Source organism: Frieseomelitta varia, unplaced genomic scaffold, assembly GCF_011392965.1.
Source record: "Frieseomelitta varia isolate USP_RPSP 00005682 unplaced genomic scaffold, Fvar_1.2 scaffold_450, whole genome shotgun sequence".
Taxonomy (NCBI): Eukaryota; Metazoa; Arthropoda; class Insecta; order Hymenoptera; family Apidae; genus Frieseomelitta; species Frieseomelitta varia.
The window spans coordinates 209,464-233,347 of record NW_025110202.1 but is presented as its reverse complement, the minus strand read 5'-3'; the positions used below and the strand labels follow the sequence as shown (position 1 = coordinate 233,347).

Sequence of the window (23,884 nt, the reverse complement as noted above, 5' to 3'; positions counted from 1 at the left end):
CGATCGCTTGCGAAAATCGAAGGTCCCAACCCCGAGTTGGAAGTCGTGGCGACACGACTAACGAGAGGATAATAAGTGAGAATTGTTGGTGGTGAGATAAGAAGAGAGAGAAAGAGAGAGAGAGAGAGAAAACAGAACAAAGCTGCTGATATATAGTAACTGCTTTTTATTCGTCCGGGCGACGCTCGAAACACGTTATTTATTTATTTATTTATTTTTTTCCTCCTTTTTATCATATAGCATTCCGGATTCGACGAACCCGGAGAGATTTTACACACAATGTTCGTTTACACATCCTATTCTGCACCAAGCCTCAGTCCGTGACCGACGTTGAATACGCCACGCGAAGATAATGGTTGCACGCGGTTACAAGCGGTGATCACGACCAACAGGAAACGGACCGGGTCCAAGAAATCGTTGCTCCGTTAACCCTTGATCGTATGATTCGTTTTTTTTTTTTTTTTTTTCTTCTTCTTTCGTTAACCCTTTCACAGTTCACAGGCGGCAGGTTTTTAACGGTTCTTAACTGTTAGATCAGCGCTATAGTAAACCTCCCCCTACAGGGGGAGGCATGGGGGTGGGAGGTCTAAAGCTAGGCCTGAACTAGCGCAGAGGGCCGTGTAACAGGTCCACCGTGTGGCTAACTTTATTTTTTTATTTTTATTTCTTTTTTTTTTTTTTTTCGTTTAACATTTAAGATTACGTTTATTTACCCAGCTAGATTATAAGTGAGATTTCGTCTGAACTCTAGGGTATGTAATTACGTTTCGTTCGTCTCTCTCTCTCTCTCTCTCTCTCTCTTCTGTTTCTTTTTTTTCTTTTTTTTTTTTCTTTCGGTTTTCTTCCTTTCCTCCGTCGTCGTCGTTTCTCCCTCAAGCTACGTGTAAAGTAAGTTTAGGCCTGAGTTAAGTCTTCGTTTCTTCATTTTCATTCGTCCGAGTCGTTCCTCGAAGCGAGAAACTTAGTAGCTAAGCTTAGTTGCGGGTGTTTCATCACGAGTCGGGGATTGAAAAGTTGTGCTAGGAACTATATAGTCTATAGAGGGCCAACAAGAATGTCATTCAGTCAGTCAATCGCCTTGGACGACACGATCGGTTTCGTATTGGTCAGAGCAGTCTCATGATTATACGTGGGTTAATCGTGACGCAATGAGACGAGTGGGGGAGGGAGGAGGAGGAGGAGGAAGGGGGGTAGAAATAAATCTTTTCTCTTTTTCTTCTTCCTCTTTCGTTCTCGGTCGGAGAACGTTTCGTTCGCTCTCGAGGAGACTCGATACTGGCGACTGATGGAAGAATAGGGGGGATGGGAAGGAGGAGGGTTAAGAGTGTGGAAGTGGGGTTGCAACGATAATGCCACGATATCGTAAAACTATCAGTAGAATCCTCTCCTCCGATCCTTTATACTCCGTTTCGTAAACTCACGTCGAATGTTCGCGAACGTTATTACAATAATTAATTCCACACCAAGCGTGAAAACTGAAAACGCTGGTCACTTCGTAACTAAGAGTATAAAGGATCTTGACCATGGTGACCCGTCCGTCGGTGATTCGCAATTCCATGCAGCCGAGCAACGTTCGCGAAGCAACAGACAATTACGCCCGCCATCCTTAACCACGTTAGTCGCCTGAGTCGACTCGACGAAAACAGCGGGCTCGAATGTAACAATGGCAGTCGAAGGGTGATCAGTTTCACACACTGGAAGAGCGAGGTTCCACGTTTCTTTCTTTCTTTCTTTCTTTTTTTATTTTTATTTTTCTCTTGCAGCGTTCGCGCAGTCCGACTTCGTTCAACGACGTCACATCACCAGGTAGCGTATACACCTATATGCAGAGGGCGGCGCAGGCGCAAGCTCTATTTCTCGTCCCCTTTCTCAACAGTGTCGGTTCGACGTCCAATCTCTCGATTGAAAAAATCAAACAGAGAAAGAAAATAAAGTAGGGAGAGAAAGGAAAGGATAACGTCAAAGAAAACAAATCAGACAACTCCATCGGATATCGCGCGATGGTCATCTAGGCTCAGAGGCGGCCAACTGTTTTCTTCCCCGCCATGAAAATTCACCACTCTGTTCATTCTGTTCCTATCTTCCATGCGAGTATCGTTAGCCAAGTAAACAATTGTACGCCGATTGGATTTTATGATTTCATTTGTCCCTATGGGAAACATATTTCCATTTTCAGATCTAACGATTATTGGGGTGACTTTTCGACGAGAGCAATTTCAAAAAACACTCTGGCCGACGCTCGTTTCTGATTGAAATCTATTTGGGAACAGATCAGTTTGAAAATTACACGCTTCAAGTCTATGTGAAATGTTAAATTCTTGATTAATTACGAGCCGTTTGCGAATTGTTGAAAATGATCGAGTCATTCGTTAATATCCCAAAATCTTCAAATTACTTTTCCATTAATGGCCCTGTGAATGTTTTGGAGGCCTGCGATACGATTTGTATAATGTAAAGTGACGCGAGTTTTTCATATCTAAAAAACATTCACCAATTTAACTTTAATACTAATTTCATCTCGCTTTTGTCAATTTAAATTTAAATACATTCTCCGGAGTGCAATGCGTGACACGTGTCACAATGACAGAGAATAGTTGTTCCAATACACCGCGGTGTTATATGTTCTCCACGAAGATGCAGACTTTATGTAAGCACTAGCCAGCAATATGTAAGTTAGGCCGCAATTAGTTTCAATTTCAGCAAGGTAAGGGATGATTAGAAGTTAGCCGGCTCTGATCTAGACGATAACGATCTCTTCTTCTTTCTTTCTTTCTTTCTTTCTTTCTCGGTAAATAGTTAGACGAGTTACAGTAACGAGTTAGTCGGTAGAGAGCGGTTTTAACAATTAGAAACTCGACGTCCGCTCTTCGTGTCGGTCGCCTGTACCCTGATCGGATGACTGAATGAACGAAGATGAACGATGATAGTCCCGGCAGTGACGATCGCGCCAGCCGCTAGCACGTATATAATATCGAGACGGTTTAACACTAGCAGTGGACTCGCTTGTTTTCATTCGATTTGCTGCCGCGTTAGCATTCGATGGCGCTGCGATCGCTCCAATGGCCGCAGAAACACGTGACGACCAAGCACACGAAGAGATTCGTGTTTTATCACTCGCTGAGGGAAAGTACCTCCTCCCTTTGGCTAGCTTTTCTAGAAGTTGTCCAAGTGGACAACAGCTTCGCAAACGCGGCCATGGGAACCGACGCAGCCATCGTCGATCTGACGCGACAAGTATATTGTACGTTCGAACGAAATAGTGACGATAACGGTAACAACTAGCGCCAGTAGATAGCAACGGTAGATTGAACGTGTTCTACGTGTTAGCACAGATTAAAACTGGGACTAGGCTGGCTCCTGGTAGTTCTCCTCGTTTAATCCTTCGTTTTTCCTTTAAATTTTAAAGCGCTTACTAGTTAGTCGTTGTGTGGTTAATATTACCTCGGTAATAAGTTAATTAGGCGTTTCATCTAACGGTAGTCGGGAGTTTAACGTGGTAAAACTGTTATTAATAATTAGGTAACACTATAAAAGAAGTCCTCTGGCTGATCTTCTCTCTCTCTCTCTCTCTCTCTCTCTTTTTCGATAGTTCATTTTTAGTGCTTCCTTCTTCTCACTTCTGTCCACCGAATTCTTCTTCTTCTTCTTTTTCTTTTTTTTTTCTTTTTTTTTGAGGGGGGGGGGGGTCTATCCAAAGTACGAAGAGCAACGAGTGAACGAGCTACGCAAGACATAATTAGATCGGCTATAGTACGCGACATTGGCTTTGCTTATCGCCGCCCTGCTTTTTCGGGTATCTAACTACCTACCGACTTATATTGTACTTATTCTATCTATGCCTGGTTAACGACACCTGTCTCACATTTTTCGGCTATTTTGTCTAACCGAAGGACAACGGCGGACGAATGTCACGTTGCCAGACACCCTGGTTATCAATTCCTCGGACACTTATGATTACACATATCGTGGTATATTCGGTGATACTTGAAAAATACTCTTCCTTCGGTCACGCTTTCGAGACGCTGTTTGCAAAATAGATCATAAGAATTAGGCCAAACTGCACGACTGTACACCTGCGTCATTCCCCGTATCGTCACGCGGATGGACGCTGGCGAGATACAAAAGACGAAGCGAGTCAATCTCTCGCTTAACCCCGGAATACTTTTCAATCTCTCTAAAATTGAAGGTCCACCTCGGTAGCACCTAACTTCTATCCTCGTTCGTCATTTTCCAAGTGATGACTCGCGATTCGCAAGATCGTGAATTTCATCTCTATCGATCCATCCACTGATTTGAATTTGTTCGAAGCGGCTATCGGTCGCGTTTTTCGAACTTCGCGCGGCATCGCAGGGTTAAAGGAGAAATTCCCAAGGCCTTGAAACTTAGAGTTGGCCCGATCCATCAGGCCAGAGACAGACTATCTTCAGACGATCTTAGACTATCTTAGTACACGGAAAAATGCTATCACTGGCAGGGTAGATACTGGCAACGGGGCATTCCACAACTCGTCTTCTCCTCCCCTCTTCCCTGTTTAACGTCTAACCCTTAATTACGCCATTAATTAATTATTCGTCGTTTTCTAATCTCATCGACGTCCCTCAGATTTCTTTGTCATCGTCGCTTTTTGTGCCAAACGCCTTTCCACATTAATATTATAATATTTTAGGTTCGTTCCTTCCCCGTGTTCTCCCCGCTCCTCGACAGTTAATTCACTCGCCGTTAAATGCTTAACACGATTACTTTTTATCGATAATACAATATAGATAATACGATTCTATTTATTTATCAATTAATTGTATGCTAGTTTATGATACGACGCGCCGATCTCTTCGTCCCCGTTCTCGCCTCGAAACTCTTTGAGGAACGTTGCGAAGAGAACGAGAGAGAATGAGAGAGAGAGAGAGAGAGAGAGAGAATATGTGTGTGTGTGTGTGTGTGTGTGTGTGTGTGTAATGTCACTCTAACATCCTATTTACAGTAAGAGCGACGTGTATGTCGATCAGAGCCTCGACAATGATCAATCCACCGATTCACCGTTCATTTATCATTTATCACGCGCGTATATACTATATATATTTGAACCTCCATTAAAATACGTAACGAAGCTCGTTGCCCCCAGCTGTGTTTATCTCAGCTTATTAAGCGGTTTTTTTTTCTCTCTCTTTTTTCTTCTTATCTTTCTTTGCATCACGACGTGACGATCGCGTACAAAAGTTGGAACGAATTGGCGCGCGTGTCGCGTAGCTGGCCGCCATCTTGAGTTCAGTGCAACACGAAATGGCCGCCCTCTTTGGTTAAATCTCACTTTTACCATTCGATGATATATAATATAATTGTATATTAAATTATTATATTATAACAATTATATGCAAATAATTGTTATAAAATTATATATTAAATTATTATATCATAATTGTATATAAATCATTATATAATAATTATATGATAATTCTTCTCGATTGAAAATCGCGGATGGAAATTTTGATCGACGAATATATTGATAAACGGAATTTCGACTTTCGTGGAATTTCACAACATTGACGAATTTTTCATCGTTGAACTGGCTCCGCGCGACCAATGGCAGCGTCCATCACAAATTATATTATCGTACGTTACTGCCCATTGAGCGAACGATTACGAATGCACGTTATACGAGTCCGTTTGTGTTGTCTTATCTCGAATTTACCTCGTTCATTTATTAATAGATTGGTTTTTCCCCGAGTGCTTTTCACTTTTCTTTCTTCATTTGCACGTGTGTGTATATATATATATATAAACATATACATTTATGTATGTATACTCGTGCCTCCACTTGTTGTATTCATATATTGTACTGTACAAAGGTATTTGTGTTATTGAACTATGCACGATTATAGTAGTGCAACATTTTACATATTTATTACATATTTATTCCACGACGGCACTGTTTATAGATTATTCTTGATTCAACAAACACTTCGCGAAACAACTCGATATATATTTCATGAAGTAATTTAATATTTTACTAACTCTTAATTTAAAAGAGAAAAAAAATTAGTAGTGGAATTGAAATAATACTGACACAGAATATACTTTTGTTTCACAAGTTGTCCAAGACTTTTGCACAGTACTGTATATGTATTTGTAAATATGTATATGTCTATTCATTTATTTTGATTATTTATTTATCCATCCCTTTTTTTTTTTTGCCTCTTTTAATTATTTATCCACGTTTTTCTTTGCTCCTCTATATGCATTTATATTTACATGTTTCTCTCGTTTTTAGTCTTTACCTGTTGTTTATTAAAGTGTAGCATAATCATAATTGATAAAGGATCGCGCGAGCCGATCGTCTGGTGTACCAATAACCGAACAAGCAGATGAAAAATTAGGCCTGTCAGTCTCAAACAATGTAAACTCTTCCATAAATATTTCTACAATTTACTTTCGATAGAACTGAAACGCGTTAAAGGACAAACGAAAACTAACAGATTAAACCTTCGCGGCTTAATTATAAATAATTTCGTTCCAACTGGTCCATGCTGCATCGACAGTTTCGTATCAACCGGTTATACTTATATAATAAATCACATGTAACATGATTATTTAATTCAATTCTTTTGAAATTCACGTTCAACAGATCAGCTATCCGATGTCACTGCTTTCAAATTCGTTATCAGTTGTCTCCCTTGTCGAAGAGACGAAATTTTTAAATTGAAACTTTGGACTTTTGTGAGAAATAAGACGTACTATGCCTCTGGAGAAAGGAAAATGGCTTTGCTGTCTTTCTCTCTCTCTCTCTCTCTCTCTCTCGAAGTCTCCGCGAGAATCGGAATTTCCGTGAATACCCTAATACATAACGATGACTCTTAAACGTTAACGTTTCAAGCGTAAACACTATACGACGTTTTTATATATATATATATATATATATATATATATATATTATATATATATATATATATATATATATATATATATATTATATATATATATCCACTTTTTTTTTCTTTTTACTTTTAATTAATCGTTCTCATTTCAAGAAAACACGAGCTCTATAATGTCCGTGCGACGGTCCAACAACCACCGACGCTTTGTATATCGCGCGTTCGCCTATATTGTCACGAGATATGATCCATAGAATATTCTTTTACCTTATTTCTCCATTTATTCGTGTATATACGTACGTGCATTCTTCTCTTTAATAATCGACGAGAATCGCCAATGTTTTCACGCGTGATTCCGAATATACATCGCGTATATCTGTATATATATATGTATACATATATACACACACACATTTGTATATATTAATAGTAATATATAGTATATATACATATACATATATATATATATATATATTAGTAAATATTAATAAGTATAATACCGAGCTCTTCGTATGTATAACGCTGTTCAATTAATTATTTCTCTTGTCCATTCTCGTTGAGGGTAATTCAATTCCTTGAAAAAAACGATAAATTACCAGTTCCTATCGTTTTTTCCACCTTTTTTCCTTTTTTTTTTTTTTCTTTTTCGTTTAACATCTCCCACCGTCTTTCGTCTCGCCGCAGAAAAACAGGGAACACGTTACTCTGAATTACAGGCGAATCGAAAAATCTCTCCTCATTTTGTTTCCTTTTTTTTTTTTTTTCTTCCGTTTCCTTTTCTCCTTCGTTTCGTAACTTTTATAAGGCCCAAATATTGTGCGCTACCTGTTCGACATGGGGATTACGCCAAAAAAAAGAGTGAGGGGGGAGGGGGGGGCAGAGAGAAGAAAAAAAGAGAAAAAAAAAAGAGAAAGGAAGGAAAGGAATCGCGAAAGCGTGTTTCTCGCGATTCGGTTTGCTGCCTCGGAGGACACCGCGCGTCACCGGCCTCGGTTTCTCGATTCTCTCTCGCCTCGTCGCGTTATGGTCGGCCCGTTTCAGCCAAACGCTCTCGGGACTCGTCTTGCGTCTTCTTTCGTCGTTCGATCTCCCTCTGGCACAAAAAGGAGTCACCGGCGACGAAAGAACTTCGATTCTCAACGATATTCTCTGATGTTGACGGGCTCGCGGGTTTTTTTGGCACACCTAACATTCCCCTCCCCCTCCCCTGATGAATTGCGATCGGTGCGACGCCGTGTCCTCGAAGCGTTGCCGAGAGCGTCGACTAGACCTAACCTAGAGCCATTTTCCTGTCGCGGCTTCAAGTCAGCCAAGCGCGGACCACGAACGGCGATCCCTGGAAGCGACTTGGTGACGAGAATCGACGACGAATCATCCTACGTTATCGTAGCAATCGCCGTTTAATCAAACCGGACTCGAGATCGGACTCTGTTACTTTGTTACGCTTTGTCACTATTTTCTGTTGCCTCGTTGCCGTGGTCGCCGTGGTTCCTCTCTCGTCTCCCGTATCGGGCTGCACTCGCTTCCCTCGAGACAAGACCAGACATCGATCTCGAGACGACTGTGTGGACCATAGAGAACGCTTCTTTGAACTCGCTCCTACATCATTGTGGGTTGGGGCTGCGGGGGGGTTGGGGTGGGAGGTTGGAGGCAACTGCCGAAAATTCCTGTGCTACGCCGCCTGGAATGAATTGCCAGTGTTCTTTCTTTCTTTCTTTCTTTCTTTCTTTCTTTCTTTCTTTTCTAGCTGTCCACAGAAGCGTCAGTCTCAGGTGGCACCACTGTCGCGCGCCACGGATTCCTCGGTGTTGCTACGCCGGTGACGTCCCCCCGTCGATACCGATTTCCGGTAATCGTCGTTCGCCACCACGCTCTCGCTGCTGGCGGTGGCTGTGGTGGTAATGGTGGTGCTCGTCGACGCGTTGTCCGAGGCCTGTGGGTTGTGGCTGGTGCCAGAAGGCACCAGCAAGGCGAGAGGTGGCGAGGACGACGAAGGTGACGACGACGAGGAGGCGGTGGTGGAGGTGGAGGTGGAGGAGGAAGAGGTGGAAGTGTAGGACGCATTGGTACGTTGACGCAGGCCGCCGACGAGGCCGTTGTTGGACATCTTGGCGCGTTGACGTCGCGCGGCAGACGTTTGCGACTTGGCCTCGTGCTTGATCGTCGTCGTCGTCGACGACGACGACGTCGACGCGAGCGTAACGCGTTCAAGCGTCGACGACGACATCGTCGTCGCTCGAGAGGCCAGCTGGTACCTAGTTGTCGGTGGAGCTTGCTGCTGCTGTTGCTGCTGCTGTTGCTGTTGCTGCTGCTGCGCTTGCACTCGAACGCGATGGCCGTCCCTTTGCTGCTGGGATGGACTTGGCAGGCTGTTCTGCAAGGTCCAGTGACCTTTTCTGACGATGGTGCCGCCAGTAGCGGCGCTGTTGACGGACGAGGAGGAAGAAGACGAGGCCGACAGGACATAGGCGCTGGTGACTGGTGTTGCGCCAGCGGCGGCGACGGCGGCTGCAGCGGTGGTTGTAACCGCTGATAGAGCTGCTTCCGGTGAACCGTCAGCCATCGGTGACCCCGCAGGGCCCGGTAGAGCGCGTACGACAGGCTCAGGAACAACGACTGGAGGACGTTGCTGCTGCCCGTTGCTGCCCAAATTGCCAGCGCAGCCGTAATCGTAGCTGCAGCATAGCTGCCCGTCCTACGGAGAGGTTCGTTGGACACTGGGTTAGCCAACGGCGAAACGAACGGGACCAAGCGACCGTGTCATGTTCGCTTGACTTTCGCCCTCTTCCGTTTCTTTTCAATCTTTCTTTTTTCTTTTTTTTTTTTTACGCGAAATTTCTCAAACTCCGTTCGCGCGAAAAGTCTTGGAACGCGTGCGTGCTGCCATCTGTCAGGTGCGGCGCGGTGCGGTATAGAGAATGACCAGAAGCGGGTTCGGAATTCAAATAGGAGTCTAGCGTCTGCGGTTGCGGTTGCCTTCCACGTCTCTCGCAGAGATTTCAAACTACAGGCAGAACTTGCTCGAACGTTTGAAAAGCCTGCCAAGGACGCGAGAGGACGGTGCGAAAGGACTCTTCTCGGCGTGAAAAAAAAAGTCGAATTCTCGTGAACGCGTGCACAGCTACGGCCACGAGATGCTGGAACATCGCGTTTAAGGGATCGATGAGAGTGTACACGTTTGTCGATTTCTCATGAGGAAGCGTGTACAACGAATGAAAGACCGCGAGTTGAGGAGAGTACGGTACGAATGTTGTCGACTTGTCGTTGACTCACAACGTTGCTCCAAGACTTTTCGCGTCGCCTCGGAGGATGCCCAGGTAATCCTCCACATAGTATGCAATTCATTGTTTCGTTGATGCCGCGAGACGTGAAACGTGAAAATCCGCGTCCTTCCGTTTTGCAGATGACCCAGCTTCCACGGCCCCTTTTCCCTCTCGATCGAGAAAGAGAGAACGGTTGCACAACTCTTTTTCCCTCCATACGAGCACAAATTACAAGAACTCGACTCATGACAATCATGCTCTGACATTCGGGGGACAAAACAATGAATTTTCATAGTATGTATTTGACACCTTCACGACACCGTGTCTAGGTTACCACTACTTCCGGCTACGATTTCGGCAAACACAAATCTCAAGATTGAAAAATCGCGACTCTTTCGAACCTTTGTAATTCTACTAAGAAAGGACCACCTTTGACGGATAATTGTCCGAACAAGATCGCTATAGATAAGCTTTAGAAAAATATAGAAAAAATTAACGTACGTCTTTTTCGTTTTTCCCTCCCTCCTTTTTTTTTTTTTTTCTTAATTAATTTCCAGCGTTTCGCGTTTTCCTTGGCGAAATCGTAGCAGGACAACACTCGATAGACAGAGAGAAAGAGACTCTTGGTGCTTCTATCGAATCTCGAATGCAGATCAGAGGAGAGTGCAAAAGAGGCTCAAGTGTAACGGAAACCATAATAATGGAAATAATAACAACAATAATAATAAACAAAGGAAAGACCAGAAAATGAAATCAAAATGCAGTCTGTGTGTATGCGTGTGTGTGTGTGTGTGCGCGTGTTTGTATGTACGTGAGCGTGTGTCTGTCACCACGTGCGTCGTGCGCCCCGACCGATACCAAACATTTAGGAAAACTTCAATTTTGTCTTTCATTATTTCGACTCAGCGACTCAGTGCATCTCCGAATGTGCGTTATTACTGTTACTTTCTTTTTTTTTTCCCCTCTCCCCTCTTCGAATCAAGTGATCTTCCACGTTAACTGAATTATTGTAATCAAGTTAGAAAAGAGCATGGGGTGAGTCGGTGCATGCGTGTCATTGTTAACGTGCATTTGGCTACTCTGACTTGACGTGAAGTATCTCACGAGCTTCTTGATCGACCGATCGACAAAAAAGAGAAAAGAAAAAAAAAAAAAACAAAAAACACGATTTTCTTTCAAGATACGTAAATGTGAGAAAGAAAAGTTAACCGACAAGTATACCCCTATCGTTCGAAGCAGCTCGTTTAGTTGCAAGTAAGTTCAATTCTAGTCGAATTCACAATTCAAAAATGTTACGAGCATATTGATGCCAATTCATTGAAGAGAGATTCATGAAAAACAAAAAAAAGCGATTGTCTTCGGTTCTATCAAGAGTTCAATTCTGATTACAGCTTCCAATACGAAAAAACATGCGACGTGCTCGCGATTCATTATCAGAGAGTTAAGACCTTGCCACGCGTCTATGCCACGGGCTGCTTGCAAACCTAGACACCGCCATTTAATCCCGCGCACAGTGGTGCCAACCTTTCCCCGAAATGTTCCAACGAGATTATCAATTTGTGTAGCAAGGATCGTCGACGTACAATCTTCGTATCGTTAGCTCAGTTATTCAACGTCCGGTAAGAATTGCAAGAATTCGTCGCGTGGCGTAGACGATCGGCGGGTGAAGTTGAAAACCGCAAGAAAATGTCGTGAGGTTAAAAGCCATAGGTGGCCAGCGTGCGGCATCTAGTGGATTCTAAACGAACGTTGCAACACATGTAGGGGGGGGGGGGGGAGAGGGGGAGAAAAAGAAAGAAGTAAAATTCGAAACGAAGATGCAGAAAAGAAAGCGTGGTAAGGTGGCGGTGATGGTGATGGTGGTAACGAGCAAGCAGAAAAGGAAACGAAAGCATTCGAGCTCGTGGACCGACTTTTAAACAAAAGTTTCAGCAGGTAAGAAGTAATACACACACACAGAAAAGAAAGCAGACAGAGAGAGAGAGAGAGAGAGAGAGAGAGAGAGAATACTGAGTTAATAATTAATATAAATAAAAGAAAGAAGAATAGGCGGGTAGAGAAGATTATAGGTGAGGTAGAAGTGACGTGATTACCGATGCACACAACACGCGCTATTGCTCACCAATTGGGCGCAGTACGGCACCTGCAAGGATACCCATCGTTAGGCTAGTCAGGTTAGTCATTCACGGCCGATGGTATGTGTGTGTGTGTTTGTTACGGTTATGTTACATGAAATGGCAATGGGCGGGGGGGGCGGGCGGGGGGGAATTACTTCGAATGATTACACAGCACACGTTTTTGGTTTTTGGGTAATTAATTAGGAACGTCATTCTGCTCGACGCATCTCAGCCCATCTCTCTCCTCGTCGATTCATTTCAGACACTGTGTTTAACTTGACCATTTTTTTTTTTTTTTCTCTTTCCTTTCCTGTCTCTCTTCCTAATGTTTATAGTCACGTTTATAGTCACTATTTTTCGCTACCAATATATATATATATATATATATATTTTTTTTTTTTTTTTTTCTATCGATATATATATCGTTAATGACTGTTTCCTCCTCAATGAATCGACGAGGCGGAGGTCATGCTGCACGCTCGGTCGTAACGAGATATCGTTAGTCGCTGTCAGGCGATTATTGTACTGAACACGATCCATGCAGGGCCGACCCGAAGCAGTGAGAGCTTCCCGAGTTTCCCGAGCTTCTCGTATGAAGAGATCTCGGCGATGGCGAGAGTTGATCAGAGAGATATCATGCCTTCGCGCACGCGAATTTGTTTTTCTCGCGGCAGTGTTCAAATTATGTGGTGAGACCTAAAACAGCATCGTTTAAATTCAACGCAAGCGTTGTTCGACATATTCGTTTTTTAAATAATTTTTAAGCTATATATACATATATATATTTATTTATTTATTTATTTATAGAGCAATTTTTAAGCAATTAATTTAGCACCTGGTTTGTACACAGTGAGCGAGGGTTAAACGAAAGAAAGAAAAAAAAAAAAGAATAATTGTACAATTGTTCAAATCAACTGTCACTACAAAAAAAGAAAAAAAAAATATATATATATATATATGTAACAACGATAACATGAATAATAATAGTAATGATTCTCGTTTCTACGTTACGTGATTACTCTGGTCATTAGGTAAACATGCATAGTAAATATAATACATGTACATATATATACAGTGCCGAATTAGAAGTCTCGTTTTTCTTATGTAAGGCGAAAGACTAATAACAACAATAATAATAATAATAATAATAATAATAGTAATGATGACGATAATAATGAACACTGCCGCGTGCAAGGCAGCCAACGAAAAGACATTACACATAAAAAATAGTCTAGTCTAACTTAGGGACGCCCCTGAACGTGTCTCGTACGCTGGCATTACCAGAATTCAAATCATCCGGGTCAATCGAATGCGAGTACAGCGTCAGATTTAATTCGCACAACGGACAAATACTAGCACGACGCATGGTTATGGTTAGTACCACGCCGAGAGAAAACGTATGTGCCGCCAAGTGTTTTCAAATTCGTTCATTTGTTCCAAGAGACTTCGTTCAGCCTTTGAAGTCGAAATTAAGGGTGTCGAAACCTTCTACGTTTCAATCTAATCTAACATTTATCAATTGAGTATGTTGTGTCAGCCACAGGCTCGAGCAACGTGTCGCGCTATTAAAGTAGAATTAGTCCTAGACTAGACTGACTAGAGTATCGTAAATCCAGCTTACATCTAGACCAACTCCAATACTTGGATGCTACAGCAACGCTAACGAAGAGTAAGCGGAAGAAACAGATTTGCTCGACCAAAAGGAAAACTAAGTTTCAATAGTTCAGAGTGCTGGTAAAGTAGTTATTGATTAAATTACTTGGCTAATGCTACCTTTAGTTTTACAGTCCCAGTTGTCTTCACAGACAAACTGGACGCTCCTCCTTCTTGTCTCGTCCCCTTACTTTTCAACTGTCGTCGACTTCCATCAGTCGAGTGAGTACAAAATGTGATCGAATGTCAAATTGGATTTGGATATTAGTCTAAGCGTGCGTTAAGCTGGATCAGTCTAAAACTAATCTAAGTCTCGTGTGTACGCTACGATCGTAATGTGAAAATTCACGGGACTCGTACGTTGTATCACTTCAAAGACTTTGATCGAGTTCTCTCGTTTTTTTTCTTTGTTCATGTTCACTTTCTTCTCTCGGCGTACGTGAAGAGCGAGATTTTATTAGCGCAGTTAGGCTCGCAACAGTTGTCGACACACGGCAAAAAAAAAAAGAATAAATAAATAAATAAATAAATAAGTGGCATACTGGAAATAAACGACAGTATCAGTAAAATAGGTACCACGAGTTCGTAGGATTACCTATTTAAATAAATGACAGCGAGACGAGTATAAAGATTGAGAAACAAAAAACCGTGAGTGAGGGAAAGATAAACATATTCATATGCTGACATGTGTGGCTATGATTGAACACGTGGCGGATGATGTCACTTTATAACACATCTCATAAATGTGCCTCTTTCCCTTTCAAATAGTGGCTTTATGCGAATTATAAGAGTATCGCAAGCAACGATTATTCTTTTAAATAATTTAGATATGTTACGTTGCACAGAGAGTGCAATAGAGCAGACGAATTGAAAAACGAAAACTAGGAAACATACTTATTTATTATTTTTGAAATTAGTCACGTTCAGGCTGATGACCATCTACGTGAAAATATAAGCAGTGTTAATCAGCATCAAATATTGCAAGAGAAAGAATGTTATGTCTAAGAGCAGTTATTGTTGAGCTAATCCGCCACGTGTGTTATGTATGTACAACGGTGTTCTCGGAACGATCGTCTGTCGCACAGCAGCTGGTCGCATCTCGTCGGATTGATCAGACGCATGACAGAACCACGGCTAAATGAAGGCGATATTTAGTTTCTTTTTTTTCCTTGTATTTACTGACCTTGAGCTCTTGACTTCGCGGGAGAAGAGAGCGCAGTAAAGAGAAAAATTCTGGCCAAGACGCTCGGCGTTGTTAAAGCAAATAATAAAAAATGGTGGCGCCATTAAACACTTTTCTTACATGTACGCGACGTTAGAAGAAAAATAGAAATAAAATGAAAGTACGCACGATAAGAAAGAATAGTTGAAAGAGAAACGAAGAACGCAAGAAGACAGCAATATCAGAAACTCATACTTGTTGAAACCCGCGTTAGAAATCGAAAACAACCTGCTCTCTGCGATTCGCACTCTCTTCCCTCGCGAACCCCTCTATATTATCCTGCGATACCGATGATTCTTCAGTCTGCCACTGATTGAACTCTAGCTCTCTCCTTACCCTGCAGTCGCACGTGGTGCACTTGTCATGGGGATCCTGCCAGGAGCTGCCACTCTCGTAGACAATGCCGGAGTAACTACAGGGCCGTGCTTTGGTCACATCCTCGAGAGAGGTGTCGTTCCCAGGCAACACTCTTCGGCAGGGATCGTTCTCGCAACGAGGACAACAGTCCCCCTCCTCTGTCACGGGGTTCGTGCAAGTCAATGGTGGACACTCCATCTGCCAGCAGTCTATCTCACCGTACTGCAACACAACGGGCAGTGATTTTGTCAGAGAGAAGCTCACCGAGGAACAGGGATCGCTAGGAAGAACATAAATAAATATGCGAGTGAATCTGTCACGATGGACACAACGTTGTGATGTTTATTATCCGAGTAACGTTTCGTGAAAGAAAGGCGAGACGTTTGAAATGAAAGTAGAGATTTCGAGGCTGGCGCCGTTACCAGGCATTCGCAAGTCTGACACTGATATATCCATCGTTCGCCACTTCTGAAGATCAGGTAATGAAGATCTTGATGCCTGCAGGAGGCGGCCGGGTCGCATTGAGGGCAACACTTGTCCATGCGACTTCTCGGGGCGCTGCAATCGCAGACAGGATCCTTGCACGTGATGACGCCATTTTTGCAGGTGCAACTTCTGCAGGGATTGCCGGCTTGCGGCACGGTATCTCCGTTCATCACCTCTCGGCCCTCGAACCAGCAACCTGTTAAAGACGCAAAGAATTCTCTCTCTTTTCAAAGTTTCAAAGTTCCTCGTCGTCGTTTTTTTTGAAACTGTGGACTCGACGAGTCAAAGCAAACACTGCCCTGAACAGTAACTGAAGTAAAAATAAATCTACATATATATATATATATATATAAATGATATTTATATTTATTTAAAAATTAATAAGAAAATAAATCTATTTATTTTAACGTTGAATTGCAAATTTAAAAAAAATTAAATATCAGTTAATGTTTATTGAAAAATTTCCAAGATTCTTTAGTTAGATAAGAGATAGATGATACTGACAGTCGTTTAGAGCATGGAAGAGAAATAAATTCCTAGCGTGAGCGTGATACTTACTCAGCCTACATTCCTCCACAGCGTGATTGTCAAAGGAGCGTGGTAGACAACTGCACATGTAACCTCCTTCGGTGTTGATGCACTTAGCAGTAGGATGACAGGTGTGCCTCCTCTCGATCGTTTGGTCGTTGCATTCGTCGATATCGATACACTGTACACCCCGGACACCATCGTGGAAACCGATCTTGTAGCCTGGTTTGCAACGACAGTAGTACCAACCGGGCATATTGACACACGTCGATGTCTCGTGACAATTATCCATGTTGCTCGCGCACTCGTCGAGATCCATTTCGCAGTTGTTGCCGGTGTAACCATGCCGGCAAGAACACTCTCCTGGCGCCACGCATTCGCCACCATTTTGACAGATTTGATTGCAGATGGCTGAAGAGAACGAAGAGGATGATACAATGATAGTAGAAGATAGAGAGAAAGAGACTCGAGGAATTCGAGTTTATCGAAATCTTTGAATCTAGATTAAAGTAAAAATTCACTTTGACAATTTTCGACGAGTGAAAAACCTGAGGCTGCAGGAGAGATGCACGAATTATGTACGTTATTATACTCTGAAACCATGAAAATTTCGATCTGATTGGCTCACGATCTAATTATTATATGTAAATTAAAGTTATTTTTTAAAAAACTAGATATGACAAATATTTAATTTTAAATATATTTTATTTCATAAATATATATTTATATATATATATATATATAGATTGTTTATTAATATATAATTAGATCGTTTATTTTCGAGATAATTTAAATTATAAAAATAAACTAATCAACCTTGGTACAAAATGTGCAAAACAGATTTTACTCGTTTATTTTCTAAAAAATTCATTTTCATTACTTTAAACTATTGATAATATTATTAACTTAATCTAATTATTACTGAAATATATTCTTGTTATAAAACTTTATTCAATCATGTCAATTTAAAATTATATATATATAATTAGATCATTCATTTTCGAAATAATTTAAATTATAAAAATAAACTAATCAACCTTGGTACAAAAAGTGCAAAGCAGATTTTACTCGTTTATTTTTTAAAAAATTAATTTTCATTACTTCAAACTATTGATAATATTATTAACTTAATCTAATTATTACTGAAATATATTCTTATTATAAAACTTTATTCAATCATGTCAATTTAAAATTTTATATATATATATATATATATATATATATATATATATATATATATATATAGAATTAGATCATTCATTTTCGAGATGATTTAAATTATAAAAATAAACTAATCAATCTTGGTACAAAAAGTGCAAAGCAGATTTCACTCGTTTATTTTCTAAAAAAATTCATTTTCATTACTTTAAACTATTGATAATATTATTAACTTAATCTAATTATTACTGAAATATATTCTTATTATAAAACTTTATTCAATCATGTCAATTTAAAATATATAATTAGATCATTCATTTTCGAGATAATTTAAATTATAAAAATAAACTAATCAACCTTGGTACAAAAAGTGCAAAGCAGATTTTACTCGTTTATTTTCTAAAAAATTCATTTTCGTTACTTTAAACTATTGATAATATTATTAACTTACTCTAATTATTACTGAAATATATTCTTATTATAAAACTTTATTCAATCATGTCAATTTAAAATTATATATATATATATATAATATATATATATATATTAATAAATACATAAATAGTGAACCATTAGAAAAGAAACGTACGCTTGCACGTGTAACCATCGCCGGAGTAGCCTTCGTTGCATGTGCAGTAGTAACTTCCGACGGTGTTGACGCAGGTAGCGTGCTCGTCGCACGCGTGATGGCCGGTTGTACACTCGTTCAACTCGACGCAGTTGAACTTGTCCACTCTGTGGTAGCCCGGAAGACACTCGCACGTGTAAGAGCCGATCGCGTTCACGCATTTTGTATTGGCGTTGCAGTGATGACCCTCGGAGCCGCCTTGCTGCTTGCATTCGTCTACATCTGCGTCGTCAACGTGTTTCGTTTAATCATTTCGTGCGAATTTCCCTCCGTTTACGTTTCTACTTAGTTAACATTTTACTTAGTTAAACATTTTCACCCGAACAGTGTGTCTAAAAATTGAATCGCTTGAAGGACAACGACAGCTACCTTCAAAGAATTTCAACTGTTAAGAAATCTCGAAATGAAAGGAAAAAGAAAGAAAAATGGAAAAGCATTCGGATCGTTTTCCTTGTGTTATTTTCACACGTATCCCCGATGCTCTTGTAAAATCCATTTTAAACACGCCCGTCGTCGCGAATCCCGAGCGGCTATTTACAGGCAACGAAGCGAAAGATCTGAATATAACAGAGGCAACCATGTCACCACGCAAAATCGTCGACGATCCGGCTGGCTTCGACGGGTAAGCAAAGACGCGTCAGATCGGCCACGTGCGCGGCAACATCGATCCTCTGCATATTTCACGACGGCGAATCGATCGTACCGCCATCTCGGTAGATTCGATCTGTTAAAGCTGGATTTGATCAAGTTTGCTCGACTCGAGCCAGCGAAAGTTTCCTTGAAAAAAGAAATGTTGACTCCCTTTGCGAGTTCAATTTAATTAAATTTCGGGAATTAAATTTCTAATTATTTGAATTCGAAACAGCCTCTGACTGGTCTAAATGACTAAATTATAAACTAACATCGACACGAATGGAAAGATACAGAGAGACAGAGAGATGTAAAGAAACAGAAAGAGAGAGAGAGAGAGAGAGAGAGAATGTTAGGTACCGTCACAGTTATGACCATCCCCCTGGAAACCGATATCACAGTGGCAGGTGTATGTTGTCTGCAGGTTCAGGCAGGACGCGTTAGCGTGACAATTGTGGCCCTTCGCGCAGTAGTCCACCCCTGGTTAAATTAGTGGTTAGCCAGACGGATACAAAAACAAGTTAGAACAATCGAATAATCAGAACATTAGACCGTTTCGGTTTAGTTTAGCTTAGTTTCACATGCCATTCGACGTGCTTTTCACATGACAGTAGAATAGAGGGATTTTGTTCGCCTTCCTCTAGAGAACATTATTATCGTAGATAAATGCGAGTATCGTGGAATGACATACAGCGTTTCTTTAATCGGGGTTGATCAATGAATGTGTGATGAATTATGACCGAATATAATCGCTTGTCACAGTTCTCGATCGCTTGTATTGAATAACTGTACCTGGACAGAACTTGCAGCATTCCTCGGCTACGCTGATCTGCTCGCTCGGTGGACAGGGCAGTGGCGGACATTTTTTATCCGTGTCGAACCTGTGGCAGGTGAAGCTGCCGTCGAAACAGTCGCACTGCACGCAATGCTTCGGCGAGACTCTCTCGCCGTGATCGTACAGCACTCCGTACAGGAAACATTGCTCTGGGGATAATCATATAAATCAGTAGCGAAGCAATTTGAATAATCACAAAGCACCAGTATTAACTCGTTAATTAAAATTCGACAACAAACTAAAGTCACGAAAGTTACAATTCAATTGTACAATTGCATTGAATATAGATCAGGGTAGGTGAATTTTGATGAAAATTAACTCCACCTAAAGATCCCAGACGATTTAGTGATTCAAGCCGAAATCTATTTAAGATTTAAAGATGGCTGACTGGTAGCCTCTGTCTTTCTCTTAACATTTTTATACGAGAATTATTCAGCGTTTCAATGCTTGCCGATTACCATCGATTTAATTGTATACAATCAACTACAAATACAATTCAATTAATTAATCGATCGGAGGGTATAAATCAGTAGCGAAGCAATTTGAATAATCACGAGGCACCAGTATTAACTCGCTGATTAAAATTCGACAACAAACTAAAGTTACGAAAGTTACAATTCAATTGTACAATTGCATTGAATATAGATCAGGGTAGGTGAATTTTGATAAAAATTAACTCCACCTAAAGATCCCAGACGATTTAGTGATTCAAGCCGAAATCTATTTAAGATTTAAAGATGGCTGACTGGTAGCCTCTGTCTTTCTCTTAACATTTTTATACGGGAATTATTCAGCGTTTCAATGCTTGCCGATTACCATCGATTTAATTGTATACAATTAACTACAAGTAAAATTCAATTAATTTTATGCGTACTTAGGCAAATGGGACAGCATTGCCCCTCGGGAATGACAGGGTTCTTGCAGTTGACGGGTGCGCAGGCTGTCTTCCTGCACTCGATCTCCCCGTGAATGCAGGAACACTGTTGGCAATCCTTCTCCCATGTGGCACCGTCCTCGTGGACGGTGCCGTTCGCCCTGCATGACTTTTGGCACTCGCACTCCTCCACTTTGCTTATCCTGCCCTCTGCAGCGGCTAGCTAAAAGGAAGGACGTGAATGAGCGAACGCCACGAATCGCCCAGGAACTCTTTTCCCCGGTGCGAAAAACATCCAAAAGCAAAACTGTCGCCGTGAACGAATTTAAATTTATGCTCACCCTACGCGTCAGCTCGTTGAGATTGCGCATCAGCTGTTCCACCGTGTTTTGTAATATAGAAAATTGACCGCATGTGGGACAGAACGAATCGAGCAGCGGACACTGGGACAGGTAGCCATGGGGGCCTGCTATCAGCCTCACATCCTGCAATGCACCCTGCGGCGCGACAATCGTACGAACTTGTCTCAGTTGATTGAAATTTCAAACACTTGCGAGATTATAAAATTACGTGGTGCGAGGGTGAGTTGACAACCTCGTTGAAAGAAAAAAAAAAAAGAAAAAAAAAAGACATGCGGTGACTTTGAAGTTCCTCGAAGATAATTGCATTGTCAAATATTTGGCGTGTCCCAATTGACGTGCTCGTTTCAAAATTGACATGACGCGAGAATGATCTACGAAATGCTGGATGAGTTAAAAATAGAAAGTGTCTAGCACACGGCAACGTGCGAGAGAGAAAGAGAGAGAGAGAGAGAGAGAGAGGGAACGAAGTAGGATTAAGAGGAAGAGGAGGTCGTACCTTGAAGAGAAAGTGCCTGGCATTTCTCTGTCCAACCCAAAGCTGAAGCTGCGGCAGAGTGAAATTGGTGTCAGGTGGCCCGGGCCTGAGCAACCGCCTGTACAATAGATGACAGTCGACGAGCAGCTCGATCTGCGAGCCGCTCACGCTCAGGGCGACCTTGTGCCAGGCGCTGTCGGCCAGACGGAAAGGAAACGCTTCCACGTGGACGCTACCGTCCTGGCGCGATACGTAGTGAAGTCGAAGCTCGTCTCTACGGCCGCTGCTCTGCAGCTCCAAATATCTGTCAATCCACGGCAAAACAGTTTCCAAGCTGCACTGGATTTCTATCATCTGAATATTGAAATATCGCGCGACATTGAAAGTTACTAGAAACCCGAGTGACGCAACCTGAACGATTCGAACCTTGTTGTATCTTAACCTCTGTACAGTAAAGTTTTCTGCAAATTGAGTTTCAATCTGAGAGTCAATTAGTTATCGTTAGTCTCGTTTCAAAAGTGTCGATTTATCTTCTTCGGGGGTTTTTCGTTGAGAGCTAGGGAATGGTTGCAACTCGACTGGACTCTGCCGGAGGCTATGAGATTGAATCTTTGTTCGCTAATCGCGTGAAATTGTTTAATAGGAAGTTAACGAACCGCGTGATTTGATGACGCAGTTGGAGAGAGAATGTGGTACACGAACCGTGTCTGTAAGTCGATTAAAACCCGTTTCAGCCTCTTAATTGAAACGTATACACGGAATTACATGGATCACGTGATTGAATCAGAAGGGAGTTGATGGCGTGTGTGTGTGTGTGTGCGTGTGCGCGTTATCACCGTCTCTAATGTGAAACACATATCGGGATTTTGCAGGCTATCGTTGACAATAAACGTAATCGACATTCCAGTTCTGGGAAACGTTCAATTTATCTTTTACATCGTTCCGTTCATCTCTACGTTCGCTAACATGTACACCATGTTTCAACAAAACAGTGAGATCGTGTCAACTTTCGTCATCTTCTGTATAAAAGGAATTAAAATCGTAATGGAAACGTTTGGAAACATGAATTCAACTCCGAGACAGAAAAATGTATACACCGTATACATTAATGAGATTAAAATAACAGTGATTGAAGAAAATGATGAAACTCGAGACTTTGAAAATTTTTACAATTACGAGATGTTGAAGTTTAAATACCGACCGAAAGAATCGTTTGAGGATATAGGTTAATCCGCGTTTAACAAAAGTCCCTAGATCTCGCGTTTCACGCGAGAGAGACGCGACCGTATCAACATTTAATTCCGCTTAAACTCTGACAGCGGTTTCTGCTTGACGAAGCGTGTTAATTACTGTCTAAATACGCGGACACGTAGTTGCATGTATCCAATTTGTGTCAGCCAGGTCAAAACGACTAGACTGCGCTACTCACGTGCCAACAGAGGGTGCGGCTACTTTGAGGTTAAGTGCTCTCCTTTCGTTCCCGGCTCAACAATTGACACAGTAACTTCCTTAACAACCGGGCCTTCCTACCTTTTTCAGTTCGTCGATTCTGTTAGAGCTCGCTAACTCGTTCGCCGATCGTAACGATCGACTTTTTAGTCGAAGGTTGGCAGAGGGTCAGAGCCGTTTCTGGCCAACGTTTCCTCCGAACGAGTCTTTCTCAAATTCTTTCTCTGTATTTGAGTTCATTCGTAAAGAGAAGTGGAACATGTTCTCGGTCCCTCTGATTAAAAAGGATTAAAAAGTTTCTTCGCGACACTGCAATGTTAAGAGCCGCGCAAACTCGTTTTACTCGTTGCACGTTCATAACATCAATTCAATTGGGAATTAATTTCCTTTGAATTAATTTCCCCGTGTAAACGAAAGGCAACTCAAAGGGATTTGAAACAATGTTCTGTTTATGCACGGCTACAAACATCATCCACGGTGGGAGTTGCTTTGACTCCATCGCCGAATGGAACGAGAGGAACGTGAAATAACGTGTGATCCGTACCTATTGTTCCCATGTGAAAAGGCGACGATCGTCCCGGAATTGGCCTCCTCCTGTCGCAGAGCGGCGGCTATAGTAAATTCCGGAACCCGCCGAAGTAGCGTGACCGCCCGTTTGAAATTCGCCTCGTCCAGCCGGAGCTCCCTCGTCTCGCCTGAAGTAGTAAAACTCAATCATTCCTGCGACCCGTTCGTCCATTCCACGACACATACCAATAACGTATGTCGTTTCAAGAAAGTGCAGTTAGTGGATTATTTTAGAAACGCGTTCGATTACAGACTGACATTTTCTCAGCTTCCAACAAGAGAAACATAATAGTTATTGTCAATAAAACAACATTATATAAATAAACTGTTATAAATATTATAAATATTATAAATTAATATTTATAATATTGTAATATTATTATAACATTTAAATTAATATTTGTACAATTTAAA

General features: G+C 41.6%; 1 protein-coding gene across 1 annotated transcript in view; it reads right to left on the bottom strand.

Annotated features, from left to right (window-relative positions):
* Positions 1 to 8,600: 8,600 nt before the first annotated feature.
* LOC122532355 (protein kinase C-binding protein NELL1-like) overlaps positions 8,601 to 23,884 on the bottom strand; it is a 96,335-nt gene continuing 81,051 nt past the window's right edge. Inside the window, exons 4-15 of the mRNA XM_043661074.1 lie at positions 23,448 to 23,598; positions 21,476 to 21,758; positions 20,959 to 21,114; positions 20,618 to 20,840; positions 19,701 to 19,892; positions 19,269 to 19,388; positions 18,240 to 18,500; positions 16,523 to 16,903; positions 15,901 to 16,160; positions 15,458 to 15,700; positions 12,252 to 12,272; positions 8,601 to 9,561 (exon numbers count right to left, since the gene is read on the bottom strand). Of these exons, the coding sequence (XP_043517009.1) occupies positions 8,635 to 9,561; positions 12,252 to 12,272; positions 15,458 to 15,700; positions 15,901 to 16,160; positions 16,523 to 16,903; positions 18,240 to 18,500; positions 19,269 to 19,388; positions 19,701 to 19,892; positions 20,618 to 20,840; positions 20,959 to 21,114; positions 21,476 to 21,758; positions 23,448 to 23,598 (3,218 nt within the window). The 3' untranslated portion in view covers positions 8,601 to 8,634. The remainder of the gene's footprint in view (positions 9,562 to 12,251; positions 12,273 to 15,457; positions 15,701 to 15,900; positions 16,161 to 16,522; positions 16,904 to 18,239; positions 18,501 to 19,268; positions 19,389 to 19,700; positions 19,893 to 20,617; positions 20,841 to 20,958; positions 21,115 to 21,475; positions 21,759 to 23,447; positions 23,599 to 23,884) is intronic.